The 15,000-nt window shown below is 39.4% G+C and overlaps 1 protein-coding gene across 1 annotated transcript in view; it reads right to left on the bottom strand.

Annotated features, from left to right (window-relative positions):
• Positions 1 to 3,954: 3,954 nt before the first annotated feature.
• The window catches only part of LOC136830329 (serine protease inhibitor dipetalogastin), a 94,462-nt gene continuing 83,416 nt past the window's right edge, over positions 3,955 to 15,000 (bottom strand). The window contains exons 5-10 of the mRNA XM_067089763.1: positions 10,248 to 10,391; positions 8,830 to 8,988; positions 8,551 to 8,712; positions 7,576 to 7,740; positions 6,860 to 6,997; positions 3,955 to 6,270 (exon numbers count right to left, since the gene is read on the bottom strand). Coding sequence (XP_066945864.1) covers positions 6,024 to 6,270; positions 6,860 to 6,997; positions 7,576 to 7,740; positions 8,551 to 8,712; positions 8,830 to 8,988; positions 10,248 to 10,391 — 1,015 coding nt within the window. The 3' untranslated portion in view covers positions 3,955 to 6,023. The remainder of the gene's footprint in view (positions 6,271 to 6,859; positions 6,998 to 7,575; positions 7,741 to 8,550; positions 8,713 to 8,829; positions 8,989 to 10,247; positions 10,392 to 15,000) is intronic.

Genomic DNA, 15,000 nt, shown 5'->3' with positions numbered 1-15,000 from the left:
TAGCACTCTGCTGGGCCCGCGTTCGACTCTCCGGCCGGCCAATGAAGGACTAGACGAATTTATTTCTGGTGATAGTTCATTTCTCGGTATAATGTGGTTCGGATTCCACAATAAGCTGTTGGTCCCGTTGCTAGGTAACCAATTGGTTCTTAGCCACGTAAAATAAGTCTAATTCTTCGGGCCAGCCCTAGGAGAGCTGGTAATCAGCCCAGTGATCTGGTTAAACTAAGGTATACTTAACTTTTAATTTTGTCCATACGTTCTCTCTCTCTCTCTCTCTCTCTCTCTCTCTCTCATGCAACTGATACATCACAGTTAGACCCAAACGAAGCCAAATAAAATGGATAAAGCTCTCAGTCTATGAGAATATAGTTTTGGTGCAGAGCTCAGCTCACGACAAGTTGTACAGTGTCACTTGAGTTAACGGTTTCAGCTGCGTTATCGTATGTGGAAAATATTGAGGTTATTTTCAAATATTTCCATTTCCTATTGCATTACGAGATGTCTTTCTTTGTTCCAGTACTTTCTGTTGTAATTTTGATGTTGGTTTTCCCGTTAATTTGCTCAGCTCCAAAGTATGAACACAGAGTTTGTAGTTAAAGGACTTGAGTATTTAGAGAATATTTCAAATACGTAGTTAAGGATGAGGGAAGTCTGCTGTTGTGTATAACATTGAAAAATAAATAAATCATAGTCCCAAGGCCTGGTTTTCAAGAGAATGCCACGCATAATATTTTTCGATATGTGACCGCTGATTGTGTGAATTTCAAGCTCTTCATAATCCATTATTAACTCGTGCCTCTTTGGTATGTAATTCGGATTGCTCAGGTAATGTTTTGCCGGGTGTATGTCACATCAGAAATTATGGGGTTGAGAAATGCGAAGGTTTTAAATCACTGACCCCTGGTGATGAAGGCAGTCTTTGTTATTTGTAGGTGTTGAAATTGTCGTTGCTTCACTGCCCAGTCCCCCGTAGCGGGGTAGCGCCGTCAGTACACCTCGTGCGGTACGATTTAGGCGTTACTTAAGGTTCTTTGCAGCGTGCCTTCGGCCCCTAGCTGCAACCCCTTTCGTTTCTTTTACTGTACCTCCGTTCATATTCTCTCTTCCATCTTACTTTCCACCCTTTCTTAACAATTGATTCATAGTGCAACTGCAAGGTTTTTCTCCTGTTATAGCTTTCAAACCTTCTACTGTCAATTTCCGTTTCAGCAATGAATGACTTCACAGGCCCCAGTGCTTGGCCTTTGGCCTAAATTCTATATTCAATTCAATTCAGTGTCCAGTCAAACGCATTTTGAACTTGTTCCCAGGCCGTTTGGTCAGGAACCATTCATATCATTGTTTTAAGTATAAGTTACTTCAAATTACTATATGTTGTCCCTAGAACTCTGCTTGCATTCCTGGTATTGTGTAATAAAAATCCACAATTATATAGTAAACTATATTACCAAGTAAAGATAAACAAGCAGGGACATTCGATCACCTCAACGGTGTTCCTCGTCAGTGTTAACGTCGAAATGTAATTTGAGAGAGAGGTAGCTTTCTTATGAAGAGCTTTTAAAAATGGCGGGGGGCGGGGCGAGAAGATAACAGCCCATCGCGGAAGTGCTGGTTCGGTTGTTGCTACGTTATTCCCAATTCAGCAGGCAGTTGCGCCAACCTCCTTGATCTACGAACTTCCGATGTTTCACCTTTCCGCTCTACATAGGTGCCATAGTCGGAACCAACCCCAGAGAGAGAGAGAGAGAGAGAGAGAGAGAGAGAGAGAGAGAGAGAGAGGGAAGAGGAAGCAGAGCACCAGGGTTCACACGGCCAACGTCAGTTCTGAAACAAAAATGTTTTATGTAGCGTTTGGCAATAAACCAGTTGATAAAAGGGTCTTCATTTATAAATGTCTTGTTGCCTTCAAAAGATATTCCCATACTTATAGCAGCAACTTCAACTGATCTTCTCACGTGAGAATCGTCGCTTTTAAAAATAATTCGTGCACCATCCCAATTAATTCCGTGGTGTAAATTAAAACTGTGAGCCACCAATGTCTTTGCTTGTTTATTTTACATAGTAATATAGTTTACTATGTAATTGTGGATTTTTATTGCATATTGTTTTTCACGAGATTTTGAATTTCCTCAGCATTTCTGGTATTACTGCATTCTATTTGGGTATGGTGTTTCAGCATCACGTTTTGACCTAGACCCAAGGTTAATAGGTCTTTATCAAGGTCTCACACGGGGAGATAGGTAAGCAGGGAATTTTCAGACCAGTGTAAGAATGTCAGATTTCTAATCCATGCAATCCATTACATTTTTGTTCATCAAATGAGTTCATGCTTAATTCTGGTGATTTCCTTCGGTCATCTGTTTGTCTACCACCATCTGAACCCACTGTAACTGTTATGAATTTATTATTAGCATCCGTTTTTCAATCTCAGTTCACATTAATCATAAATCGTGCTCATAAATTCTATGCTCAAAGCTCAAGGTACTTTGATAGTGTGTATGAAAGTAGATCACAAGAAACGTACAGATTTGACTTAGTTAAGGGGTATTGTAACTTGGATTTTACACGTGTGTGCTACATTGGTGGCCTGTGCTTTCAAATTTTCCAGCCCAGCGTGGAAAAACATTAAACATAATGATAGAGTGAATTCGAGACACAAAACAAGAGGGCATTCTTTACCCTAAACATCTTTGCTTGTTGGCAAGGCTGTAACATAAGAGCAGAGTGAGTCCGCGTTATTCTGGTATCTACGTTCTCTTTTGGCTGCGGAACAGATTCCCAGAGGATGTCGCGCAGTTGGAACTGAAGAAGTTCAAGCGAAGATGCAATGCATTACTGCTCTAATACAATTCAACTTGTACTTTAATATTTTACTTACATTTTTAGTTGTTTGTTATTTTGTTAATTTATCTGTTTTTTTCTAATAACTGATCTCCTCTCTCTGTATTTCCCATTACCTTCTGTTACTTCTTTCGAATGAACACCATAATATTCTTTGGAAGCTTGAATTTCAAGTCAGTGCTCCTGTGGTGGGCTTGTTCCATATGAATAGGGTTCAGTCTCTGATTTAAACATTTAAATTTAAAGATGAAACAAGAGGTCCTTCAATAGAAGTGACTTTGGTGTAAAAATGTTCAGAACATTGTATGCTTCATCCCTCTTGTTCCATCAAAATGACTTGTGTATGCCAGTTGAGGATCGAATTACTTGGGGATGTGGTACAGGGAATATATTAAGAGAGAATGATTTCAAATTAACTTTTTTTGGTCAAAATGTATTGCATTTTCGATTAGCGATAATGATGTATTAAGTACAATTCCTCTTAAAACGATGGCCTGAAGTCCTGTATGGTGTTAGTTTTAATAGGATTTTAGGCAGTAGAGAAGTTGAGATTATGTCTGTTTCCAAGATCATTTATGGAAAAGTCAGTTCATTTGTGCATTGCATTTAACTTTTCCAGCTTTTCCAAGGTTTTATTTTTTTTTCTTTAAATTGAGGGACTCGGTGCAGGATGTCAGATATTCACAAAAATAGACATACCCATTAGAGCTTTAGAGATGATTTCAAATCCATAACCATCAGTCTGTTAACCCCCTGTAAGTCAGTGCACCTCATGCGGTGCACTGTAGGCATTACTAAAGGTTCTTTGCAGCGTTCCTTCGGCCCCTAGCTGCAACCCTTGTCATTCCTTTTTACTGTACCTCCATTCATATTATTTTTCTTTCATCTTGCTATCCACCCTCTCCTAACAATTGTTTCATAGTGCAACGGCGAAGTTTCCCTCCAGTTATACCTTTCAAATTTTCCTACTGTCAGTTTCATTTCCAGCTCAGATTGATCTCTTAGGTCCCAGTGCTTGGCCATTGGCCTAAACTCTATATTCCATTCCATTCCTCAGTATGTTACCCACTTCACTCCTTGTTGGTAAATCACACGAAAATAAAACAGCTCTGGTGAAAAATTATTATATTGAAAAAAGATTAAACAAAAAAACACTTTCTTTACAAACTACTACTGTACTAATAATAATATCCATTGCTTCTAAGGTACACTAAATGCCAGGTCTGATTCTATAGAAGCCGGGGATCGCCCACCTTCCTTCAGACTGACCTTTGCCTCTTGAGTTGAATAGTCGATTACATCAAAGCAATCCTAACAGTGTTCCAATAATATCAACAACATTAATGCTAGCCGCGTTCGAATCGCTTGGTCGACTGCTACGTGGCAAAAAATAGTCTTGTAATCATTATATGATTATCTGTCAAATGATTTCTTTTAAATTTCATTCTTATCTTGTATGAATATCTAATTACATGCTCACGTAGAAAGGGAGTTATGAATTAAAGTTTCTTGCTATTTATCCGCCAAAGTCGAAGCCAGTCCAAGGGATACGAACGCGTTTGAAACTCGTTCAGCAACAAAAACAGAAATATACAAAGCCATCGCTTGAATTTCACAACCCTGGGCTCTATGCAGTTAGGATATAGGGCGGAGAATTGCGAAACTAGGCAGCGTGGCTTTCCGGGAATACACAAAATATCACAGGGGACGCTTTTTCGTTTCGGTCAACAAGAAAAAAAATTATAATTACTAACAGTGATTTAAAAAATGCCGACGGTACTTAGATTATGAATAAGTTAACCAATAAATATTCCATAAATACACAGCATTACAGTTAGGCCTATTCAGGTGCTTGGCTCCGTAATAGTGGCTTGAAATGTGAGTCTGTTTAATAGGTGAAGTGTAAAAGTTATTGAAATGACATGTATATTGAGGTATTAATTGATATAAATAAGTTAGCTATCGACTTGCATGTAGGCCTAAGTGTCAGGTTTACTGACATCCCACAAAAGTTGTGGTAGGCCTACTGTGATTATAGATTCTGAAAGGTGTTGCAATTTTTGTGGGTTTCAATATTCGTGCAAGCATTTTCTTTTAATGCTTGTACGCACAGTCTTATGAAGTTACGAAATCCATTGTGTGTAAAGAGAGAGAGAGAGAGATTGAAAATATTAACAAATTTAGCACATGTTAATATTAATTTAACTTCACCTATTAGCAACAGAGGCCTAAAGATTTAACAGTTCAATTATCTCCAGAGCTAAATGGATAATAGTATAAAAAAAACTTTATCTAAGCAATAAAAAAAAGCAACAGAATATCTACTTTTCACTAAAGTAATACATCTACTTGTAAAATCAGCAACAGCCAGAAACTTATTTTAAAAGTAACTTAGATGATTTAATTAAAAATACTTAATTCAATAATAAAAAAAGTCTATGTTTTGGAGTAACAGTAAAATTAACGCCTTAATAACAGTGAAAACTTAATATCCAATAAACAAAAACATTGCATAACAACAGTATGGTAAATTCAACAGTGGTTAGTGTACAAAAAACAATTTTTACTTAATTATCAACCTACCGTTTTAACAAACAATAGCAACAGCACCTGAATTCAATAATAAACATTATTTTGGGCTCAAAGTGATTTGCAATAAATAATAAACACAAGAGTTACTCATAGATGCTACACGTACAGGGGTGCTTGAACAGGAAGCATGCTTAGTCCTCCTTGGCTACCTGAATGCAAAAGCTATGCAAAATATAATTTTTTTTCTACAAAGCTTGTATTTAATAATCTATCATATTTTCAAGTGCTCTCTGGCCTGCATTTAAAAAGAAAATTAGCAGTGAAGCCCCTTAGCTCGTTTTAATTTTAATTGTTTAGTAAATATCCCTAGTTTTATTTAAGTGATTTAAGGCAGTTATACCTTATTAGGACAACGTTTGAATATTATCTGCATAATATTCAGATAAATAGATTAGATTTCAAAATGGCTGTGGTGGGATACCTCTATGAATATATAAGGGAAAATAATTGTTGAAATGGACAGCTGTATAAGTTAAGAATCTAGCTAGCAATCTGAGCTTATCATCATCATCATCATCATCATCAATCTCATTATCATCATCATCATCATCGAGAAGATAATATGTTGCCACAGACGACGAAGAAATTTATCTGAACATGTAGAGCTTGGCTTCAGGCGTGGGCTGCCCACACTTGCCGTGGTAGGTCCTGGTCACGAGGCTCCTGCCGAGGCTGCGTGTGCGACAGTTCTCCATCTGGAGGAAGCAGTCGTTGCTGTAGGTCTTGCCGTCCGTGCCGCAGACGGGGTCAAAGGTCGGGGGGCAGATTCTCAGGCAGCTGAAGAAGTTGAAGCCCGAGAGACACTTCTGTAGAGGGACCTCGTAGACGTGTTTGCTGGAATTGGGAAGAGGTTGGATTTAGAGTTTGGTTGGGAGGTCTCTCTCTCTCTCTCTCTCTCTCTCTCTCTCTCTCTCTCTCTCTCTCTCTCTCTCTGTGTGTGTGTGGTTGCTGCAATGCCAGGGTACGTTAGTTTTTAGTGAATCTTTCTCCACTTTCGAAATATTAACACTGAATCTCTGCTTCTCTCTTTGTGAATTACCACAATCTCTCTCTCTCTCTCTCTCTCTCTCTCTCTCTCTCTCTCTCTCTCTCTCTCTCTCTCTCTCTCTCCTCTGCTAAATACGTATCCCTCTCCCCCCTTCAGTACTTGTGATGCCAGGGTACAAATTTTCAATTAGCCTAATGTCTCTCCTTACTGAATATTATCTCTCTCTCTCTCTCTCTCTCTCTCTCTCTCTCTCTCTCTCTCTCTCTCTCTCTCTCTCTCCATCAACTTAGGCCTATAGTAACGTCCTGTTAATAGAAGGATATGATACTCCTGTTCAAGGGGAAGATACACTTAAGAGACACTCTCTCTCTCTCTCTCTCTCTCTCTCTCTCTCTCTCTCTCTCTCTCTCTCTCTCTCTCTCTGCCAGTACCTACCCGCAGTTCTTGGCCTTCATCTCGCAGGCGTTCCTGTACATCTTGTTGTCGGAGGCGCAGACGGCGACGTTGTCGTTTTCGCATCGGGAGAAGCAGTGCTTTGTGGCCTGGCAGTGGTACAGGGCCACTGGGACGACCCTGGGGTTAAAGAGGGACAAGAGGTGGTCAGGTGGGTGTTGTCGGATGTTGTTTTTTGTTGGTGTTTGTGTTGTTGTCGTTGTTGGGTGGGTATAGGTGGTGGATCGAACCCAGGTCTTTCAGTTGAAAGACGAGACCGCTGCCAACCGGGCCACACAAGTCATGAAAGAAGTTGGAACCTGAGTGACCCAACTGACAGCATTTCATTCGAATTATCCACTCTGTGTGGCCTAGTTGGCAGCGGTCTCGTCTTTCAACTGAAAGACCTGGGTTCGTTCCTGAAGTGAGTCAGAAATTTATTTCTGTTCCACACGTGATTGTGAGTTGATTATATATATATATAAATATATATATATATATATATATATATATATATATATATATATATATATATATATATATATATAATATAGTCTACGTTTAAGTAATTTACAGAAATCCTGCAAATGCATTTGTATGTGCGATATTGTACACGAGAACTCTGACGCAATCAATCAATCAAACATTATTTATTAAGGAAAAAATAAAATATTAAGCCAATCGAAGTTATTAAAAAAAAAAGTGCCCAGAATACCCACTTTTGCCCACAAGTCCGCATCTTCATGTCGCAGACCGATTTGTAAACGTTGCCGTCCGAGCCGCACACTGGGTATTCTTCCTCAAGTTTTGGGCATTCCTTGGGGCACTCGTCTGTCTGGGTCATGTCCGGGCACTCTCCGTAGTGGGCCAGCTGGACGCCTTTCCTGGAAGGGAAGATTATAGGCGGTTAGTGAAGTTTCGAAATGAATATCTGTGGCTGTTGTTTTTTTTTTTTTTTTTTCCTCATTGCGGTTGTCTTTGTGGATTGGGTTTATTTTTGAGTAGATATTTCTCTCTCTCTCTCTCTCTCTCTCTCTCTCTCTCTCTCTCTCTCTCTCTCATATTGAGGTTTATTTCTTTGTACTGTTAATGGTAATTGGCAGAATATAAAGTTGTTTTTGATTTGTAATTTATGCTCTCTCTCTCTCTCTCTCTCTCTCTCTCTCTCTCTCTCTCTCTCTCTCTCTCTCTCTCTCTCTCTCTCATTGAGGTTTAATTCTTTGTACTCTTAATGGTAATTAGCAGAGTATAAAGAAAGTTGTGATTAATTTAAAATTTATGCTCTCTCTCTCTCTCTCTCTCTCTCTCTCTCTCTCTCTCTCTCTCTCTCTCTCTCTCTCTCTCTCTCTCTCTCTTTCTTTGATATAGGATTTATTTCTTTGTTTTGTTAATGGTAATTAGCAGAATATAGAGAAAGTTGTGTTCGACTTATAACTTATGCTCTCTCTCTCTCTCTCTCTCTCTCTCTCTCTCTCTCTCTCTCTCTCTCTCTCTCTCTCTCTCTCTCTCTCTCTCTCACACACACACACACATTGAGGTTTATTCCTTTGTTCTGTTCATGGTAATCAGCAGAATATAAAGGAAGTTGTGTTCGACTTAAAATTTATGCGCTCTCTCTCTCTCTCTCTCTCTCTCTCTCTCTCTCTCTCTCTCTCTCTCTCTCTCTCTCTCTCTCTCTCTCTCGTCTCACTCACTGGCAAGTGCTCTTGTGCAGGAGGCAGTAGTTCAGGTAAGTGTTGCTGTCGGTGCCACAGACAGGGTCGCGGGTCCTGGGGCACATAATCCTCTCGCAGGTCTCGAACTTCTCCCGGCACTTTTCCAGGCTGACCTCGGTCACCGAGCCGGCACTCCCGGACCTGAAACGAAGGCGGGGGAAGGGGTCACTCTGCCCAAATCTCCGGTAATCTTTCGGGGAAGCAAAATGATCAAATATTCGTCCAAGTGTGAGTTAGTGAGTCACCCCTCGTACTCACCCGCAGGTGAGTCTCCTCATGTCGCACTCGTTGTCGTAGATGTTCCCGTCGGAGCCGCAGACGGGGGACAGCTTCTCGCCCTCGCAGGTCAGGGGGCACCCGCCCGTTGTGCGGACTTGTGGGCGGCAGTGCACCATTGGGGTCTCGAAGATGTGGCGTCTGTGGGAATAAGGGGGGACTTAGAATACTGTGGGAATAAAGGGGGACTTAGTATACTGTGGGAATCAAGGGGGGACTTAGTATACTGTGGGAATAAGGGGGAATTAGTATACTGTGGGAATAAGGGGGAGACTTAGTATACTGTGGGAATAAGGGGGGACTTAGTACACTGTATAAACTGTAGGAAGGAGACTTTGCTTATTGTGGGGACTGTGGGTAATTTGGACTTAGTATATTAGACTGAAATGTGTGTCAATTGTGGTAAGGCGATTCAGTTTACTGTGTGAAATGTGATCAGATTTATTAAGTAATTGGAATGGGGACTTATATACCATGTGAGGTATGGGAAATATATTTGCTACATTATAGGGACTGCAAAAATGGGCTTATATGGGCTGTGGAAAGAATACTTTGAACATTTATTGTGTTTTGGTGTTGGACTTAAATTACTGTTGGGGATGTTTATATGAAATTGCAATGCTGTAGGGGATCTAGGAAGAAACCTTAGCTTACCAAAGGGGTTGTGTATGCGGACTTGTATATTGTGTGAGCTGTGGACAGAAGACTTTATGTTGTAGGGGTTATGGTATGGGGACCTACTTTATTTTCGGGTAGTCCATAGAAAGTTGGTTTACAACATGGGCCTTGTATGAGATTTGGAGTCATCATACAGACTGTGTATGGCGATTCGCTTTACTGCAGGGTCTTTGTATGAAGACTTAAGTGTAGGGTCTCTGTATGGAATCTTCTTGTCATGCAGAATCTTTGTATGGGGACCTGCTACACTTTACAATAGGGCCTTCAGCATATGGGGACTTAGTTTGCAGTCTGGGATCCGTAGAGGAACTAGATTTACCGTAATGGCTTTCTAAGACTTAAGTTCATTGCAGGGGCTGTGTAAGCGAACTTGGTAGTATGTATAATTAGGGGCTGTGCATTTAGACTCACCTTAATACAGGGTATCTGTATGGGACTTGGTATACAGAACACACAGTGAGAATGGGATTCAGTGTACTATAGGTGTTGTGCTTTGGAGATTAGGTTTATGGTAGGGGCAGTGTTATAGAAGAAGGGTAAGTTTTGTCAACATTGGTCATTGTTGCTTCGGAACTTAGCTGTGATTGAATAGCTTCTGAAAATCGTTTAGGATCATGAAATTTATAGCTTTTATCCTTCTGCAAGACTTAGCTAAGGTAAGGTCTTTGGTATGGAAATTTGTGATCGTTATTATCTGCAGAGAACGAGACCGCAAAACTCACCCGCAGTTCTTCACTTTCATCTGACACTTGCTGTTGTAGATGCGGCTGTCAGACCCACACACGGCCTTGAAGGAGAAGAAGCAGACGTCCTGGCAGTGTTTGGTGGTCTGGCAATGTTTGTAGGACGTTTTCACGACGTTTTGCCTGTTGGGGGAGACAGGGACACCGTGTAATACAAGAGGCTGGTTAGAGTTGGGATGTTTAGGCAGGAGAAGAAGGGTAATAATAGGAACAAGGACTTTAATCCACTCCCCTACACAGATATAAATACAGCTGGACTACGTGTCCGGCCATTCTACGGTTACTTGACAATGAGGACTGTTAGTCCTGGAAAGCTTGTAATTTTTTTGAATAAATAACTCCGCTAGATACCAAACAGTTCAATGAGCCCCTGTTAGTCATTGTATTATTGCACAGAACAGTTGTGTAAGTGATAAAGTTAATATTTAGATATATATATTATTTATATATATGTATATATATTTAGATTTTTATATGTATGTAGAGATTTTATATATATATATATATATATATATATATATATATATATATATATATATATATATATATATATAAGCAGTCATGGTTTTCTCAGAGAGCTAACACAGAATAACCAATGGTTGTTTTATGCTACAAGTCTATGTTATTTTGAGGAGTAACTGTCTAAAAGCCCATTTTTAAGGTGTATAGAAATCTAAGTGTCATAAACGTTGTAATATAATTCAAAATAACTCATAACTTAGTTACAATACAGTACGATTTTTGTATTAGAACTCTCTGCATATATCTCCCTATTAAGTCGTATTTTATATATCATGTCAAGCAATTATTTCCTAAAATTTAGTTTCACCATCTGCCACTCTCTTAGTTTATAGAAAGTACAATATGGCCCTGGGCGCTGCAGGGCGCTCTCTCAAAACCACACGTCACCTGTTGGTATGCAGGCAAAACCAGTCTGGGCAACCTACAGTTGTCTTAATCACAATTCATGCCCAGGGGTATAAATGGGGTATGTGACCCCTCGACTTGTGAAAAGGTCATTTTCAGAGGTCACGCTTAAGAGGTCACTCGGAAGGGATTAACTAAGATTAATTATGTTGGGAAGGAGTTAGCAAATATTATGAATGATTAGATACTTAGGAAGAATTAGATGAGATTGTTAAGTAATGGAGAGAAACCTCACTGCCCAAAAACACCCCGTAGGTGGGTAGTGCCGACAGTGCACCTCATGCGGTGCACTGTAGGCATTACTTAAGGTTCTTTGCAGCGTCCCTTCCTTAGGCCCCTAGCTGCAACCCCTTTCATTCCTTTTACTGTACATCCGTTCATATTCTCTTTCTTCCGTTACACCTTAAAGACATTTTTTCTCACAATTTCCCTTCCAGCGCTGAATGATCTCGTAGGTCCCGGTGCTTGACCTTTGGCCTAAATTATATTCTATTTTAATACTCAAAAATAATTTATCTTGTACTCTAATCACATATTTACGTTTTTACATATTTATTTATTTATCTTTTTTTTTTTTAACTTTTCTGTATAACTGATCTCTTTTGGCTGCATTTCTTATTATCTATTTTACTTCTTTTGGCTGGACATTGTAATATTCTTTGGAAGATTGAATTTTAAATCAGTGGCCCCTGTAGACTTCTTCCGTATGAATATGCATTGATCATCTAAATAATAATAATAATAATAATAATAATAATAATAATAATAATAATAATAATAATAATAATAATAGTCATCATTCCAGTGACGAATCATTGAAAAATGATTGGCAGAGAAGATTGGGTCACGCTTTGCTGAAAAGATGAAATACCGATTTAAGTGTTTGCAAAAAGGAGGAGAATAAAAGGGAACAATTGTGAGTTTTTTTTACAGGGACGGGACGTAACGTCCCACAGGGTCGACCCTCTCTTACAGTTCCGTCTTTTCTCACGGTGTGAGAAATAGTATGTGAATGAATTATGAAGTTCATACAGAAATAAATAATTATTGTTTACAGATGGGAAGCAATTAATGATGATGCAAACACGCAAAACAAATAAACATGCGCCGCAGTTTCTTCGGCGCACTCGAGTTTTCTGCACAGCCGCTACAGCGTATAATAATCAAGGCCGCCGAAAATAGATCTATCTTTCGGTGGTCTCGGTATAATGCTGTATGAACCGCGGCCCTTGAATCATTTTACCACGGTCCGGTGGTGGCCTGTCCTTTATAATTGCCAGAAGTACGATTATGGTTAACTTTAACCTTAAATGAAATAAAAACTACTGAGGCTAGAGGGCTGCAATTTGTTATGGTCGATGACTGGAGGGTGGGTGATCAACATACCAATTTGCAGCCCTCTAGCCTCGGTAGTTTTTAAGAGCTGAGGGCGGAGAGAAAAAGTGCCGACGGACAGACAAAGCCGGCGCAATAGTTTTCTTTTACAGAAAGCTAAAAAAAATAGGTCTCATGTCCGTAAAAGACATAAATCATGATTATTTTCAGATGAAAAGCATTTAATGATTTTGTAAACAAGCAAAAAATAGGATTCATGTCCAGAGGAACAGCTGGTCAGTAGACAAATCAATTATTATGTCGGACAAACAAACAAACAATAACGTTTTTTGGCCAGTGGTTTGCGGTTTCTGCGCAGCCAAACGAGGTCGCAAAAATAACAAACAAAATCAAATTTATTTACTTTATTTGTTCATCGTTCGCACGTTCTTTGGCGCGACGAGAAATTGAAAAATCACCAAGAAGATTTATATATAGTGGGTCGTCGCATGAGGTCTCAGAATAAGAACAAAAACTCTTTGCTTTGTCATGAAATTTTGAAAATAATAACAAAAAGCTTACAACACTTTCTTTTTTTTGTTACGAAATACCAAAAAATAAAAAACAAGATTTTTTTTTACTTACAAATCCGCTTTCTCCTCTCTAGACATTTGCAAAAAATAAACTGCAAAAGACCCATAGACTGATTGAGATCTTTAAAGACAAAAAAACACTCAAAACAGCATCGTCAGAGATGATTCAGTAAGATGATTCAGTAATCTCCGGTCGTCGGAGGCACTGGAGAGTGGGCATTTTAAATCCTCCTCGTCATTCTTCGTAATTGTAAACAGGGAGATTTAATATCTTCTGCATTCGGGGATGCATTATACTCGCTGACCGCAAAAGTGAGAAGAGAAATCTCAAATCTCTTGACACGAATTTGATATTTTTGTTATATATGCTGTGGTCTTACTGTTACTGTGTTCTTTTTTATGACGTTGTTATTTCAGTGGTAAGAGTTTTGTATATATATATATATATATATATATATATATATATATATATATATATATATATATATATATATATATATATATATATATATATATATATATATATATATATATATTTATGATGGTGGTGTAATGAGACCCATTTCGTAGTTTTAGTTTATTATAACAATAGATGAACAACACGAGGATCTGTGTGTGTGTGTGTGTGTGTGTGTGCGCGCGTGCGCTGGCGCCCGAGCGCTTGTAATACTTGTAATAAATAACTGTAAAACTACGGATTTATTCTGTATAAGGGAATTCACCTTAATCTCACCGTTATAGGAGGAATGACAGTGCCTCCTATTTGGCTTGCTAGTAAAGCTGAGGAAATAACTGATTTATCTTGTCAGTAAAGCTAACGAAATAACTGATTTATCTCGTTAGTAAAGCTAATGAAATAACTGATTTATTATACATTAACGTTTCCACAAACCGTCCCTTCCTTTAGAAAGGGTCTTGTAAAAGAGCGACCGACGAGGGAAAGTTGGCATTAATGTCCCGCGTAGCCGCATGCCCCAAGGCGGGTTTCTGCAGTGTCATTTACTCTCGTGTCCTACTCGAATGGTTTCCTTCCGTAGCCTTGGGCCTTTACTCCTCCCCCTCCCCCCTTCTCCAAACAACCCCCCCCATCCCCTGCTTTGGTCCTCCCTCTCCTACCCTCCCTCCCCCCAAAAAAACCCCTACAAACCACCTGATCTAGGAAGGAAGTCTTTCCGTGTGCGAGTTTGTGCCTGGCATCTTCGGATTTGTAGTATGTGACGCGGAATTGTAGATTCGTGTTCTTAAACGCTTTGCGGTCGTTTAGCTTGTCGTAAAGATAATGATGCGAGTGCTCTCTCTCTCTCTCTCTCTCTCTCTCTCTCTCTCTCTCTCTCTCTCTCTCTCTCTCTCTCTCTCTCTCTCTCTGTATAAAGTCCATGCCTAGGGAAAAAATATGTGAATACGTGCATTGCATTTCTAAACAGGTACTGCATTTTCTCTCTCTCTCTCTCTCTCTCTCTCTCTCTCTCTCTCTCTCTCTCTCTCTCTCTCTCTCTCTCTCTTTGTAAAGTCCATGCACAGGGAAAAATATGTCAGTATATGCATTGTATATCTAAACAGATGCAGCAGCTCTCTCTCTCTCTCTCTCTCTCTCTCTCTCTCTCTCTCTCTCTCTCTCTCTCTCGTGCAATTTGGTCACTGGAATTATGGGAAATTATCGTAAGAGCATAGAGACAAGGAAGTGCCTGGTAACTACAACTTTTGTGGTGAGTATGAGAGAGAGAGAGAGAGAGAGAGAGAATGCTACATGTATTTAGAAATACAATGCATTTTTTACATATTTTACCCCGCTCTTGTATGTTAGAGAGAGAGAGAGAGAGAGAGAGAGAGAGAGAGAGAGAGAGAGAGAATAAGGATAAAGCAAAACTAAACATTAAATCATTTTTCACCATGAGATG

Source organism: Macrobrachium rosenbergii, chromosome 46 (assembly GCF_040412425.1).
Source record: "Macrobrachium rosenbergii isolate ZJJX-2024 chromosome 46, ASM4041242v1, whole genome shotgun sequence".
Taxonomy (NCBI): domain Eukaryota; kingdom Metazoa; phylum Arthropoda; class Malacostraca; order Decapoda; family Palaemonidae; genus Macrobrachium; species Macrobrachium rosenbergii.
The sequence above is the reverse complement of the archived record's forward strand: the minus strand, read 5'-3'. Positions and strand labels throughout refer to the sequence as shown.